This window comes from Mugil cephalus, chromosome 9, assembly GCF_022458985.1.
Source record: "Mugil cephalus isolate CIBA_MC_2020 chromosome 9, CIBA_Mcephalus_1.1, whole genome shotgun sequence".
Classification (NCBI taxonomy): domain Eukaryota; kingdom Metazoa; phylum Chordata; class Actinopteri; order Mugiliformes; family Mugilidae; genus Mugil; species Mugil cephalus.
The window spans coordinates 15,572,653-15,589,061 of record NC_061778.1 but is presented as its reverse complement, the minus strand read 5'-3'; the positions used below and the strand labels follow the sequence as shown (position 1 = coordinate 15,589,061).

The window sequence follows — 16,409 nt, the reverse complement described above, 5'->3', positions numbered from 1 at the left end:
CAAGGGAAGCCAGACACTCTTTGGCCTCAACCAATCAAAACATAGTATCGTCATCATCAAGCCACTGACGTGAGATTAAAAGGTTTTGTTAGCAAAATTGGCAGGTGCAGATGAAGGGTGAAGATATGGAGGATTTAGTAAAAAACTATTTTACAAAACTGCCTCTACAGCAACAACTTAAGATAAAATGAATGGTTGCTGGTAGCACTAAACTTCAGTGGTTATACTGCTGGCTAATGGCCACTGAAGTTACATGAAATAGAGATGCACGAGTTACAACATGTTCTATTCTGCGCCCCATCTCCTAAAAAGCATGAAGATCAGGGTTTTTGTCTCACTTGGCTTCCATGCGCCACACCATGGGATTTAAAAGGCTGCAAAAACCACGATATTTCAAAAGGCACAGGTGTTCCAGATAGCATTACAACTGGTTAAACGGGAGATATAATCTAATTTCCATGAACGCCAAATCAGAGGATCAGATAAGAAATGCATTTGCATGCCTGACAGCATCAATAAAAAAAAAATACTTCATATCTGACACAAGCACTATGGTTCCAGCTGTAAGCTGTGGAAAATTGAAGCCAACGGAAATTTAACAGCAGACAAAGACACACCTGAGCCTGAACAGAAAAAGATGATTACGCCCAAACACATGAACAAACAACTCACGCAACGTTTCGGGCCCAATCATGCAAGCAGGGCTTGACATTAACACCTGCCAACCTGCCAAATGTGGGTGAATTTCAGCAGTGGCATGTAATGCAGCCACTCCACTTTTCTCATACGGCATCTGAAATAATAAACGAAATGCAAAGTGAGACTACGACACTAACAACTCCCATGAGCACTGTGTGCGCACAGTGTTTGCTCATTGGTCCATTTGTGACCGACGTCGCTGTAGCCAGGCGTTCTCTTCACAACCACGAACACGGTTGTCAAGTGTTGTCAGAAAACTTGGGGGGAGGGAGCTGAAGATGGAACGCAGGATGGGGAGATGAAGAAAAAAAAGGCTGTTTAATGAAATACTTGATTATGATTGGTGAATGGATATGCGACAGGAAATGACAGTGATTATTTCTCGAGGGACCTCTGCTGCCCCTGGCAATGAGATAAACACTACAACACCCAACTTTAACACACTCAATAATTACTTTCCAAATATAACATTTCATTTATTTGGAGAGGACAAAACACTGGATACATGGCTGAAGAATAACAAGTCCCCAGCAAAGAAGAAGAAAAGAAAAGAAAAGAAAAGAAAAGAAAAGAAAAGAAAAGAAAAGAAAAGAAAAGAAAAGAAAAGCTGTGCTCTAAGTGGGCTTTATTTTAAAAAAGTTTGTTAATCTTTTTTTAAGATATTTTTGGGGCTTTTGCATCTGTATTAGATAGGGACAACTGAAGAAAGGCAGGAGTCCAACCCATGCTGCAATGAGGACCATAATTTCCCAACAACAAAATTGTGGCTAGCGAAAAGGCTGAGTGGCTAGTAACTTTGGAAAACAACTAGCCATGGTGGCTGGTGAAGAAAAAAAATAATGTTAAGCCCTGCATGCCTTCTAATGTAACATGTGACCATGGAAAAATACGTGTGAATGCCCAATAGAATAGAAAAATCTTTGCTCAGCCCACAGAATTTGAACAGAGAATACGTCTAACAACCTGTTTCATGTCTTTCCTTTGTAACGTTTTTTTCTAATAAGGGCAGTAGGAGATCAGATTAGAAAGCTTGTTGGTATCAATCCACATGAGCTGACATTAGAGCTGTTATTAGAAGTGTAATTTTTGCATATTTGCACCAAAACTGAGATTCATGTGTGAGTAATTCAGCTCTCATGTGTCAAGGACCAGCAGCAGCGCAATATTCAACTGGAGAGTGAGAAGAGTGAACACTGACTCAAAATAATACCATGCACTGCAGCTTCTGTTCTCTAACCTACCACGAGCTTGTGTCTCAAATACTATAACTATATATATATAACTATAAAAATTTGTTTGCCATCAACAATCATTTAAATAGAATATGCTACTGTGTGATTGTCGGTGCAAAGTGTGAGTGGGAAAGGATGCAAAAGGACAAGATAAAGAGATTTACCAGAGCAGAAACAACAGGTGAGAAAATGGACAGACAATGAAGTTAAGTGGGAACAGAATGTAGCCAAGAAAAAAATAACTAAAAATAAATAAGGTAATTGCACTTTCCAGCATGTGAAATTACTTTTCTGGTTATGCTGTTTGTTTAATGGGAGAGACAGAGCTACATGCTGACAACCAAGCAGAGTCTCGAGATGTCTTACACCATGTTAAAAAAGAAGAAAAACAGTTACTCATTACAAATACAGTAATCAGTTAATACTGTAGTGGTTGTATGATAGTGTTCTGGGGGTTTAGCACCCTTACAAGCCCCCTCCTAGAATCGCCCCTGATCGGCACCTGTACCTCGAAGGAGCGGCTCTCCAGCTGGGTGAGGTGACTGAAAACGACGTATCTGGTCCCGAGAGTCTGCAGACTGGAGACTGAAGAGTCCGCCAAGTTCTGGGTGACGGTGCAGATCCTCCTCGGTTCCTCCTGGTTCCCTCCGACCTATGTCCCCTGGCCGCCGCTTTTCCCATGCCTCCACATCGTTTCTCAAACACAGACCCCCAAGACGTGTAGCACACCGCCGATACTGCTTCCTCTATACAGTGCGTCCTTTGAAGCACGTTTCCGTGTTTGTATGTCAACGAAGGAGCAAGAAGTTGTCTCCAACGGGGCCGGACTGAAATAAAACTGTCCGATGCTTTTAAACACTTTAAACACTGGAAAATACTACAAACCCTTTCTTTGCAAACACAACAACAGGTAGAGACAAACAAATAAGTCGAGAATGGTATCAAAAGGTGGGTGGTTTTATAAGTTAACATTTAGTTTAATTGTTTTAAGTGTCAGAGGGTCAGTGGAGCAGTGTGGCTTAATGCTCTAATAAGTTTCAAGACAAATTACTATTTCCATATTTCTTTTTAATGTGGGTCGAGACTTTTGCATGTCCATTTGACTGTCTGGGAATAAAAAGTTTCAAACGGTTTTATTTAAAACAAACAAAAAAGCGCGTGAAGAACAGAGATTGCATGTTTTTTTGGAACAAATTAGAAAACACTGCCACCTGCTGACGTCAGTGGAGAATCAGACGTGTGTGTGCGTGTGTGTATATTAATAGTTCATCGGTGTTGCAAAAGCTGTTACAACGGGTCTGGAGAGAAGAGAAAGCCTATGTCCATCCCCAGATGGGTCAGAAACGTTCTGGAGGCACGAGGGAGACCTACACAATATTACGAAGGTGGTCATAATAGTGTGGCTGATCGGAGTCGCAGGTGGTCAAGTTACGTATTTCATACGTATTACCTTCATGACATCACCTTTATTATTGCACGTTACTGTGCGTATGGAGGCTTCCACGATTAGAGACGTAATCGGCGAAACATAATGGCGCAGATAAATAAATAATGATCTAACTCCTACACTGACGTCATCACGCACAGGGACCAATCTCGCGTCGACGGGCTCCGTCCTCAGCTCATCGTAGCTCGCCGTGATCGTATAGTGGTTAGTACTCTGCGTTGTGGCCGCAGCAACCCCGGTTCGAATCCGGGTCACGGCATTGTGGTACAATGTCACGGCAGATGAGTTCTTTTTCTTTTTTTTAATTTTATAAATACTAAAATAATAAAAGGAGCTTAGAGACGCAGCCTCGAAACAACGGGACACCAACATAGATTTAGAGGTCCTGTTCAAATATTGTTTATTCTTGAAAGTTGGGCATTACAATGGTGCTTTTGTGGCCTGCCTCTAGTGAGCATTTAAGAAACTGCAGGCACGTTGCGCCGGAGTCACTGTTCGACCTGCACTGGCGATTTAGTAATAACCTCAAAAGTCACAGGTCTTTATTGTCCTTTCAACAGCATAGCACACAGTGAGCTGAGAGGACGTTTCTACAGGACCATTGAACTACATGAAGAGGACTAAATATAGGGCACGGAGCATAAAATGCAAACTCATGCAGACATGACAAAAACAGAGCAAACAGTACGAACAGTGCAAACAAACAATGCCAACAGTGCAAGAATGAGTGCAAAGACAAATAATACAATACAGACCTTGCAAAACACTTGGAAGACAATGCATCTATAATCTCCTATATCCTTTGTGCTAACTTTAAGACAAATATAGTTCTGTGCGCTTGAGATGTTTACGGCCTCCGTGCACGTGTCATAACTGCTGACACAGACAAGATCAGAGGAGTTGATTAACACTTAGTAACCATCTATAAAAAAAAAAAACAACTTCATGCATGGCACTGCTGAATCTTGCCTTGCTAATTCTGTGTGGCTCTGAATCTCTCGTCATGTCTATTCTTGCAACAAAACCCATAGTAGAGGGTGCTAATGTGTCTCTACGCTGGTGTTATAAACACAAACAGGTCCAACAACATCAGGTTGTCTGGCCTGGATAAATGTGGTCAGGTGGCATCAAGGAGACGGAAAATCATCAGAATTGAGGGGAATGTACTACCAGAGGATGAATGTCGTGAATCACCCACAGATAAGCCTATTTAAATCCAAAAGCTCCACCTGTCCCTTGGTTGAGTGGCAAAAATTTTTTTTTAAGAAATTCCTCCTGTCATACTCACCTGAAGACACGCCCATTAATGTCCACTCTGAGCAAAAGGACTTCAACATAACCACATTTAATCTTCCAGAATGTAAAAATGATTTTCCACTCCATTATATTGTCAAAAAGTCTTTATTAATGAAACAGGAAACCCACACATACATACACACAAAAAAATAACATTACAAGACGATTGCAGTAACTTCAAACATTCATATATATTTGATATATTTACCGCGTCATACTGCGTCTCAGGAGGCAGGATTGTGTTTTCTGATCTCAACAGAAGAAGTAGCATCATGTAATGCAAACCCCTGTTAAGATTCCATATAGTGAGTTATGCATGGAAAGCCCATTCACGCAACATTGCAGCAGAAACTATGAGAACCCAACCATTTACATAAACCCTCAGAAAAAGGAAAAACCTTTGGCATTAGCGCTGTCAGAGAACGGCTGATGGACAAATGTTATTCACCCACTTCCCAAGAGAAAAACAAAAACTCGTAACACTTAGAGCTCACTTAACGTTTCTTTACATCTCCTCTCTCACAGACGAACAGAAGAAGAAAAATCAGAGAACGGGATTAGTAAACATGATGGGTCTGAGATCTGATGGTCAAGGCTGGAAACTGATTGGTTGGGTTTAGATTACCTTCAGGAATTGCTTAACGTAATTAATAATGTAACGAATCCATAAGACGTGTGTGTAGTCGTTTGCTGACATTTTCACATTTAAAGGAAAAACAAAAATACACATGTTCAACAGAAGAACGAGATATATATATATATATATATATAACGACAAAATAAAGTGATACAAAGATGACATCTCTGATATGTTCATGGACATGGCACAAGATTGTGTTTACATAGAGTCTCTGGGAATATGTACACATGTAGGCAGAAGTTAAGTGCTAGAGGTACTTAAAATTATTTAACACTGGTTCCAAGGCTTTACACTGCCCTCCGCAAAGGAATGCACACAAATAAAGTAAATTAAAGTTCACCATTTTTAGCCTGAGGCATTTTGTGAGACTAGCCACAGAGTTTGAAGGGAAACTATTGCGACACTTACCAACCAGAATATGCACCGAAACCACATCTGCAATAATTATCTTAGATTAGCCAATATATCAGCTTGGTTGATTTATTATTCAGGCTCCAGTGGTGTACTGATAGCTGGCTTCTTTGTGTTATAACTATGTCTCTTTGTTTGACTAGACCACAAACATTAGCTGGTTACATAATAGGCCGAATTGGATGGTGACTGGTACATCTGGTAAATGTTAACTTTGCTCACCCTATTAAAATGATACAGATTTCACCGAGTGTGCCATGATGGTGGGAATGAGAATAAAAACGTGATTTTGATTTGTATATCACGACAATATGATATTAAGATACTAGAACACAGTATCAGTAGTTCATAGATCTGAGCATTGGCCTTCAGAATCTTCTCTTCCCTTTAGCTCCGCCACGCAAACCGAAAAGAAAACCTGACATTAAAGAGCAAGCACCACTGGAAAGCCTCTCTATTAACCGCAGCAGCCATTTCAAGTCGGAGGAAAAGACGAGGAGGTTTACTGAAGCTGGTGGGGAGCGAGGGCGGGGGCCAACTGGAAGAGGAGCTCGACACTTACAAGGTACTGCAGTGATTCGCTAGAAACAGGAGGGCCCAAAACTGTCCTTACATGTACGGATGGTGCGCAGGTCCCAGTACTCTCATTTACAAAAGCATATACAAAAATAAATATGTACAAAATATTGTGGGTTGAGATGTTGACATGGCTTTGGGGTTTCAGGTAAAACGTAACTCTTTTCCTCTTGTCCTCTTGTCACTTTGATTTGTTCAAAGTTCTATGAAAAATTCACTGTTCGGGATGCTGATGTTAGCAACATGTGCAACTGGGTCAGCAGGGGCTGGAGATTAGATGACTTTATAGGTCAGGTAGTCACAGAGCGGAGTGGGAATGGGAAGGGTCTCGACTTGCTGAGTGGTCATCACCCGGCGGAGAGCCATTCTGCACATGTGCTGCAGGCTGGCTATGCTACGAGGACACTCGTAGAAGTGCACACTACCATCGCGAGTCCTAAAATGGAAAAGGGAGGAGAAGTCAAACAACAGAAGGCAGAAAACTGTAATGCATTCATTGGTCTTTAAATTGTGTGACAAGCCGACATTAAAAAAAAAAAAAAAAAAAAAAAAAAAAAAAAAAAAAAGGAGGGGCTTCGCTGGCTCACAGTCATGAGACAGGATGTGAGTCATGTTGTAATGTGATCTGTGCGTCTCTCTGTACATTTGCTATTGTCTTACCCAGCAGCAAGGACACTTCCTTCAGCAGAAAAGGCACAGCAGAGGCCGTTAGAGACAGAGGCGATTGCCTGAGGAGCCCTATCCTCGATGCTCCAGAAACGAAGTAGCCTGAGAAAAGAGAGAAAGAAAAAAAAAACATCAAGGACATTGTTGTCAGAGTCCACACTGCATTCAAGAAAATACCAGTGTAGGGTTAAAAATGAACTGGCTTGAATCAATGTGACATGAGTCAAGGCCAAACAGCCAACCTTGGGTTTCTGTCCCCTACTATTGAATAACACAGCTTTCCCCTCTGGTCTAAATCTACTGAAAAAACAACTGTGAACATGTGAAAGACACGAGAAGAAAATATTTCACCTTAAAGGAACAGCTGACACTCACTTTAAATGCATTCTTCATATTTAGTGCACACAGAGACAAATAAGGAAGTAGAAGTGGTGCTGGAGGCACAGGGTCATTCCAGGACTCCATGAATGCCATTAGCACATGTGTTGTTCTTTTGCTTCCAAAAACACGAGACAATTCAGAGCCTAAAACTAATTTAACGATACCAACGATGAAAACATTATACAATGAAACTTTATAACCGGTGGTGTTTGTCTGTTTTCCTTCAGATAACAGAGCTTTTCCATCAACATGTTTTTCAGCGTTTATCCAGACGCGGCCTGAATGATTAATGGCTACCTTGTGTCACTCATGTGATACTAAACCGTCCAAAATAGACCAAAACAAAGTAGCTCTGTGCTCCAACCAAACTCTCCTGACTCGCTGAAAAGAGTGGAAAAAACAAACTCCAGCTAATGCAGGTTTTTCTTTTTCTTTTTTTCGCTGTGCTCTACCATTTCCAGATCTAAGGCTAAAGTAAACAACCAGGCACTCAAGAGGAACTCAGTAGAACGTTTTTGTAGAGTCTTGTGAAACCATAATTCTTTAATTCATATAACATTAGTTATAAATGGTGCCTATCTCGAGTTAAAAGAGGTCATGCTGATAAACAAAGCCTACTGGAGCCGACGCCAAGAGAAACACTAAATTCCAGTTCTGGCTGGTTTGTTATTAAAAGCACTGTGAAAACAATGAAAACCAAGAGACCCGCCCTGAAACACAAACACGACAATGGACACCAGTAACCGGTTAAACAGATGTTATTCAGCGTCTTACTTACTTGTCATCGGTGATGCTGGCGATGTGGCGGCCATCGGGACAAAAGCTCACAGAGCGAACCCAGCGGTCATTTGCTCCTCCAGCAAAAATCGGTGAAGGGGAGGGGAAAAGATGGCTGGAGAAAGACGAGAGCAGGAGTTCAGTAATGGGACCAGCACTAGAGATTTAAAAAGCTACATGGCAGACTCACACTTTTGAAAATAAATAAATAAATCTATTCTCTTAAGTAGTGAGACACACTTGTGCTTCGTTCAATATACTCAGGGTTTTGTAATTATATGGGCCTGGCCTGAAAAAAAAAAAAACAACAACGTCTCTCTACTCTACTACTAACAAAGCAGCTAAGCTATGTTTTGGGAGTCATTACCCTTCAATAACCTAGTTTTCCCATAGCCCCTATGTTATGTGTCTTACCCAAGCTCCAGCAGGATAGTGGCCTTGTGGTGGTCCCAAACAATAACCCGGGTGTCGTAGGAGGCGGTGGCCAACAGCGCCCCGTCTGGTGAAAACTCACAAGAGACCACATCATTGTGGTGACCCTCCAGCTTTCGGATCAGTGTGTATTTATCCATGTTCCATAGGAACACCTGCAAGTTGAAGAAAGGACTGTTATAGCCCATGGAGTGATACAGATTGGGTATAAATGTATAGATTTTACTCTAAAAATTACTTCACGTACACGTAGCATTAACATGTTGATTTAGGTAACAGCAATGAAAACTGAATTAAGTTAATTAACAGTTATGCTCAGTGTCTCTGTAATGCTTTGTAACCTTAAATGGGGCCAAAAAAAAAAAACAAAAGAGAAAGAGACACAAGCTGCAAATCTATGTCTAAGTGAACACATCACTTGCACAGATAAAAGATATGAAACAAAAGCATTTGACCATTTAACTTTGACATTATTTTTTTAAATAAAAAAAAAGCAGAAAACAAAACAAGAAGTAACTTAAGGTAACATAATGTTACTCCACTGGTTTCCCCTTTCAGAGTTTTTGTTCACTGTGTTTACAATAGGCTCACATCTCCAGCAGAAGCCTATGGAGAGAGACAGATACTGCAAGAGAAAAGAATATTTTATGGCCAAAGGATCGACACCTCTGGCAAAGTACATATAAGCATGCATGGACGCACACGCACGCACACGCACGCGCACACACACACACACACACACACACACACTCACACACATATAGAGAGAGAAGGAGGTAGAAATCTGTGGAGGAATTTTTCTTTGAACAGTGAGAAAAGGCCTGAACTGTTCGTATCAATGTCTTTGCTCTTTGGGAGCAGCATGTCATCAGAGATCTGTGCATTTAAAAACATCTTTTTGACTGTTAGACTATTTATAGTTAGATATTTAAGTGCTGGTGCTGCAAACACTGAATGTTAACTCATGCAGTTAAATAATAATCTATATAAACGTATTAGTCACATGCAAACTAATAGTTCCATCATATGGGTGGGGTGGGGGTTCACTACCCTCGGATTTTTTTCCCACGTTCAGGTAAAAACATCAGCATCATTTTCTCTGCTAAATTTCTTTGTCGTGATAGAAAACTACACACAATAACCAATTGTTCTTCTCTTTCTGCCAAGAGCAGAAATACTCTGATGCTTTATGAAAGCTTATTTGTAGGATACGAGTTGTTTTTTTTAGTAAAGGAACAAAGAATGTTTTCATTATTATCATGTGCACCACCATTTACAAAGCAGCTGACAGAGAAGGGAGTGGTAGTTTAGTTGTCCAGCTGGCTGCATAGTTTTCAAAGACATGCCAATTGGCCACATTCAAATATTACTCTCTGTGCCACAGGACAAATATATGTTGGACTGAAAGTAGCAGAAATCCCAGCGACAAAAAGAGGAGCTAGTATGTGCAGATGTTAGAGGGAACTATTTATAGATACAGGGGGAGGTAAGAGGGTGGGAGACAGTTGGGAGGGGGGGGGGAGACAGGTTTAACCACCCGTTTAATAACAGTTTTAAACTCAAATTAATAAAATAAATAGAGGAACTGCGACAGCAGAGGTAGACAGACACGGAGCAGCACCTACGTACAGATTGACCTTGCGGCTCAGGTGCCAGGCTGCCCCTGGCCAGGCCTTTGGGCATTGTGCACTGTGCGTCCATGGTTTACACCGGCTGCTCAAAATGTCAGCGCGGCGCTCCTTTCAAAACCAATCACACACTGAGCTCTGCCACCACCTGTGACAGGAAGAGCAAGACACACACTGTAGGGACACACACAGCCTAACAAAACTACCACCAAGTGTAGTATGATCACCATGCTCACATTAATCTAGGATTCAGAGTAAATACGGCTACGTAACTAATGGTGGCTGGTCTATGGATACACAGAAACATGTCCGTCTTCAGGGCTGAAGAAATATAGGAACTCACTTCAACATGTGATAAAATGTCGAATTGATTTTCTTAGCTGACCTTTGATAATATGCAAGTTTTACATGGAATTTGAAATCTTTCAAGAACTGCAGAATAGTATTTTTCCAGGGATTTGCAAAATGCTCTCCCCTGCAGTAAATAACCTTACAGTTTATTTATCCCCACCAGTATCTATTAATAATAATTATCTGCTGTGCATGCAAACTATAAAACACCAAAATCTTTTTTCCCCCCACAGCAAACAAACCAAACAGCATCTAAATGCAGTCAGCTCATCATGACACTGCACACAGTTTGCTCCAAGGTGGAAATGGGAGGGCAGGGGATGGCAGATGGGGTGTGTTGTAATTTGAAGGCTGACTGAGCATAACTGATAGCAAGGAAAATGCATGTAGATTAGCTATCACACTCAAGAAAATGAGATAAAAGGAACATAAACACTTACTGCTTTGCCCGCACCAACTGAGCACAGGATGGTGGAGTCAGGGGAGAAGGCACTGCAGTACACCCAGTTCTGATGCCCCCGCAAAACCTTCACCATGTTACCTACGAGACAAACAATACTGATGTTGTGTTCTGACACAAACCAGACAAGTCACACCTGCAGCATTTTTTTTTTTTAGTATTAAGATGCCACTTGGAAAGTCTTTTATATGTCCATATATGGTATAAAGTCCACTTTCATATATGGATTTAGTCGATAAGCCACAAAATCTACATTTAATTGAGAAAAATGTGCTCCCAAATGTATTTTGTCCTGAGCAAATCAATAATGATGATGGTATCCAGACGTTACCAATTCTCCCAACTACTCACCATCATCTTTAAGGTCCCATACACGAAGGGTCTTATCTCTTGATGCAGACACCAACATAAGGCTGCCATCAGGAGCAAAAGTCAAGTCTCGAACTAGATCAGTATGATCCATCAGATTCAGCAACAATTTACCTGAAACAAGCAAAAAAAAAAAAAAAAAAGGTCATGAAAAACTCACAAAGACAGAAGAAAAACACACACATCAGACTGTACTCATGTCTTGACTAGGGCTTCAAGTTCAAACAACTAATGTACTGATGTTTAAAGCTGTTGAGAGCCAGGTGATTTGACTTAGTAGTGCTTACAAAATGCAACAATAAATGGCGTGCAGCTTTTTCTGGCACGTACAGGGTTCTGCCTGCACGTAACAACTATCTGTCATCTGTCTGGCTTAAGGGACATGGAGGCAGTATGCAAGATTTTGATTCCGATGAAGACACGCATCCAGGCACGGCCGAAAGTTGAGAACACACATTTCCAGTCTCACAGGTCTAAGTGGGAGGCTGCAAATTTTTTCTTTATCTGCATTTTATGTGTTTGTAGAGACTTAATCAAATGCACTAACTCCATGACCAAATATGAAAATCAACTCATACTGATGAACAAATAAAAACTATTATAATTAAATTAATGAAAATGTGTCTTCACCCGTGTAAACGTCCCAGATCTTGATGCGACCATTGTTGAGACCCGTCGCTAGTAGCAACTGGTCCTCGCCGAACTTGAAGCGATGCCACCCGATGTTGACACAGCGACTCTGCTTCTCAGGCACCGAGGACCCAAAGGCTAAGCCCCAGATGATGTCACCGCAGTCTATGGTGTGTTCGCGGGGTTCGCCAGACACCGGGATGACTTGTTTTCCGTCGCTGTTTTGACGGGACAAGCGCCGGGGGCTCAAGGCATTGGTTTCCTCTCCGTCGTGGCCCACTGAACTACAGGAATAAACATTATAGGAAGACATTAGTTACGGTGGACAGGGAGGGAACTTTTTCTACATTTGATTATACAATCGCAACTGATGTAATGCCACTGAAATGAATGACACATTTCAGAGAATAATGATGACAATAAGAAAACAATTCCAACTAGTCACCAGGAATCAAAGCTTACTAAGCATCACCGGGATGAGAGGAGAAAGGTTTTGCTGAGATATGGACTGCAAACTATTTTAAAGACATACCATGAAATACAGCAAAGATAGTGGTCAAAGAGTGATGCATCACAGAGACCTTATCAAGAACAGGGTGTCCCTCAAAACTTAAATAAAGTGGTTAGAGAGGAGTTTTCTGCACAATTTGAACTATTCAAAACATTTTTGCAACTAAAGGGGAAAATTCCCAAAATGTGCCAAGCTGTTAGGGTCTAAAAAGACAGGACGTTCGTAAATTCAAAGAACTCCAACCTCAACCCATGCGTGTGAATACTTTGTACAACAGTTGTTCAAATTTTTCTCTAAAATGCATATTTTTTTCAACATATTGCACACACATCTACGGATTTCCCCAATCAATTTAATTGTTTGCAAACCATTGCAGACGTGCATAAACAAGAAAATGATTTTTGGTCTCTTTGGTCACGATCGTTTAGTATAAACGTCATGCTCTGGCATGCAAGATTCAAATAATGCTTACAAGTTCTTCAGGCATTTTGTCCATGGAATGAGCCTGACAATGCGATGCCCCTGAGACCAAGCAAAGTAGGAACCATTGGGTGCAAAGGCTACTGTCCAAGTCTCACGTCCAGACTTCTGGTCGAAAGGAGCCACAGGCACCAGGAGTTCACCAATGAACTTAGCCTTACCTGAAAAACAACAACAACAACAGTGGTGTTACATGACTGCATTCAGTAACTATGTACGGACATTCTCCTTATTCAGGTCAAACCACAGGGACATCCTGAAGTAAACATTCACTCACACATGAAAGGGCTTGTCATACATGTTGGCATCTGATTGGCTAACTGTGCAAACCAACTCAAATGTAGAACACAGTGAGTCTTTTTAAGGCGCAGTCTGCCATTTGAAGTAAGACATTTTCTCCAAGTCCCAGCTTTGCAGAGTCTGTCCCAAAAGCCACCCATCTGTTCTTTATCAGATATTTAACTGCAGCCAAGTTACTTGAGCCCTACTAAAGAAAATCCTACCAGCAACAGTTAAACTAGTATCCCTGCAGAGTGCAAGGCAGAAATGTCCACCGATAATCAAGATTTTATCGTTGGCAGCAACATGTACGAATATCAGTTCTGTACGTTGTTTTGATTTTATTTTATCTGTTAATGGCCTTACTACTTTATGGACAAGTTGATTGAGAGTGTGCATACACCCAAGTTAGGAATCTGTGTTTTATTTAATTTAATGATCTTTTCCCCTCTAACTATACACTTGAGATTATTCTCTACTGTGGAACAAATGACAAAATCACATTAATGAATTTAACTGCTAATCTTACATGTGGTTCTTGACTCAATTGCATCAGAGGGGTGTGATCCAGATCTAGATTTCAATCAAATTTCCAAATCCCATCTGCAGTTCGGGGTAAAACTCTCCCTGCAGCTGGTCAACTCGCCTGCAATACCAAGAAACCTAACCGACGTTGCTGAAGGTTTAAAGTACAACGCCTCTCCTTATTTAGAGCAAGCCACAGGAACGGCAATCCTCCTAAAGTAACCTCTTTGCGAACGCATGAGAGGGCTTGTCACACATGTAGACATCTGATTGGACAACTGTGCAAACCAACCCAACCCAACAGCGAGTGGAATATTTTTACACAAATGAGCTGCTCTTGAATGTAACCCAACGGTGAGTGGAACATTTTACAAGGTTGGGAACAAAAATGTTCCTGAGTTTTTTTTTTTTTTTTTAAAGGGATATACTTCACAAAGTATATTTCCAAATATATCAGAGACGGCTTCACAGCAGCTGCTTTGAACAGACAACAACAAAGAAATACTACAACCTTTATACAGTAGAAAACAGTGTCTCCAGATAGGAGGACCATTTTAATGCCTTTATAACATCGGCATGTCAATAAATCTGAAAATATCTTTGTAAATGTCATTAGTAGACTTCCAAACTATACTTGGACCAACATACTTTTTCTCTAACAGACTTTTTCTTTTTTTTTTTTACAATGAAGCAAATCTGAATTTACTTTATACAGAACTGAATGAAGATTAGATCAAAACCTTTTTTGAAATAAAAAATAAACCAAATATCTACTGTAAATGAGATGTCAGCCATTTTGAAAAGAAAAAAAAAACAACAGAGCTCCGGCACATGTCACACCCCAACAAATGATAACGTTACACCACTGAGAAAAAAAAAAAAAAAAAAACAGGATGGCTTTTCGGCCAGGGTGTTTCTTATATATAAACATATAAAAAATATACCAGTTTGATACCAAAATTAGGTCCCAGGTTTTGAGACAATACACGCATGTACGGTTTGACGTGGAGGCTCGCACGTACGTCTCGTCGGAGGCCGTTTGTCACAGCTGGCGTGTGGGGGAGGGAAAGATATGAGCTGAAGATTTTAAATGAAATAAACTGATTTATCCATGCCAATGCGTGACAGGATGTCGCCAACAGCTTGCAGGTCTATAATAACCGATAAATACACTGGAAGTTTACAGAGACGTTGCATATAATTCATCCTTCCCACTCGGACACGAATTGAGCAAAACTTTCGCTAGCTGTAACACACGGCATACAGTACGTAAGTCCAAATCATAATACTCGATGATATTTGGTTCAATTTACGATCAATTCTGACTACATCCACCGCTGCATTTTGCTGCGAAACACCATGTAGGCTTCGCGATACGTTACACGAACTAATTTTTAGTTCAACGCGATATATTTGTTTTATTAGTGTACAGTGGCGGGCGTCGGATGCCGAGCTTTTATCGACCAAACTAATACACGAAGCGTTTACTTACCTAGGTCATTTTCGTTTACAGATTCTGGGAAGCTTGCCATCTAAATAAGGGCACAGACCTAAGAGAAAAGCCGAGCACGGACAGTAAGCAGTACGAAGGAAATATCTCGAAAGAAATAAACAGTCGCTGCGGAAATAGCTGCGCCTTTTCTCCTGATGCAATGCTGCTGACGTCACTCGGATCCCTCCGCCTGTCTTTTTTTTCTTTTAAACTTTATTGAAAAAAATGACCGTACTTTCACGAGGCATTATTGTTTGTTGCCAGCGTTTTTTCCTTTAAACTTTATTGATAAGTACGAAACATACAGTCGATGGTTACGTACCAAAAAGCAAGCAGTTGACTTTCTTAAGATGATTACATATAAGCATATTTAAACTGGGCAGGAGATTCATACTGCGAAGTGAAATAAGGGAGCGGTCGATATATAACAACGGATACAAAACAGGAACACAATGAAACCAAATGTGGTGATAAAGAAAGGGGTACATGCAAAAATGAAAATTTAAATGAATGCATAAATAAGCAAATAAAGTAACTCATTTAAAAGGGGAGGTAATCTATTCCATGTTTATGTCTGGGGCTGAATTTACAACTGCTGTCACTTGTGTACTTTGTGTACTGTACTTTTTGTACGGTACTTTTTGCTGCTTGTTCACTGTTGTTCTGTTTAAGGTTTAATGATGTTGTCCTATTTAATTTCTTTGATTATTTTATTTCTTTCTTGTCACTGTTGTGCTGCTGTAACATTTGAATTTCCCCAATGGGGATCAATAAAGTACTATCTTAATCTTAATCTTAATCATCAAAAAGACTAACCTTAAGGCGCTGGTGTAGACGAATAGTAATCTTGAACAAAATGAACTATAATGACTCTAAAAAAAAATAATAAAAAAAAACATAGGGAAAAACGGTGAAACTTGGTATCAATTATAAGACTTAATATATTTATTATTTGTTTACATGCATAACAGTAAATAGCGATCCCATAAACACTCCTATTTTTATTTTATTTTATTTTATTTTATTTTATTTTATTTTATTTTATTTTTACCTATTATGTCTACAGAGAGCAGTGTAACTGGAGTCAAATTCTTGTAAATGTGTATGTGTATTGTGATTAAATTAAG

At 40.3% G+C, this 16,409-nt stretch overlaps 2 protein-coding genes and 1 non-coding gene across 3 annotated transcripts in view; 1 reads left to right on the top strand and 2 right to left on the bottom strand.

Annotated features, from left to right (window-relative positions):
• Window positions 1–2,732, bottom strand: part of LOC125014029 (kinase suppressor of Ras 1-like) — a 35,712-nt gene extending 32,980 nt beyond the window's left edge. The window contains exon 1 of the mRNA XM_047595035.1: window positions 2,440–2,732. The gene's annotated coding sequence lies outside the window, so the exon portion shown is untranslated. The remainder of the gene's footprint in view (window positions 1–2,439) is intronic.
• An 833-nt stretch (window positions 2,733–3,565) lies between these two features.
• trnah-gug lies at window positions 3,566–3,637 on the top strand. The gene has a single exon. It is a non-coding gene; the product is annotated as a tRNA-His (tRNA).
• A 1,126-nt stretch (window positions 3,638–4,763) lies between these two features.
• Window positions 4,764–15,462, bottom strand: wsb1 (WD repeat and SOCS box containing 1). The gene is made up of 9 exons (XM_047593411.1): window positions 15,283–15,462; window positions 12,979–13,147; window positions 11,996–12,279; window positions 11,348–11,479; window positions 10,977–11,077; window positions 8,540–8,712; window positions 8,127–8,240; window positions 6,962–7,069; window positions 4,764–6,737 (listed from the first exon to the last, which is right to left on the bottom strand). Exons 1-9 carry the CDS (start codon window positions 15,320–15,322, stop codon window positions 6,575–6,577), a joined length of 1,284 nt encoding a protein of 427 aa, XP_047449367.1. The 5' UTR covers window positions 15,323–15,462; the 3' UTR covers window positions 4,764–6,574.
• Window positions 15,463–16,409: the final 947 nt, after the last annotated feature.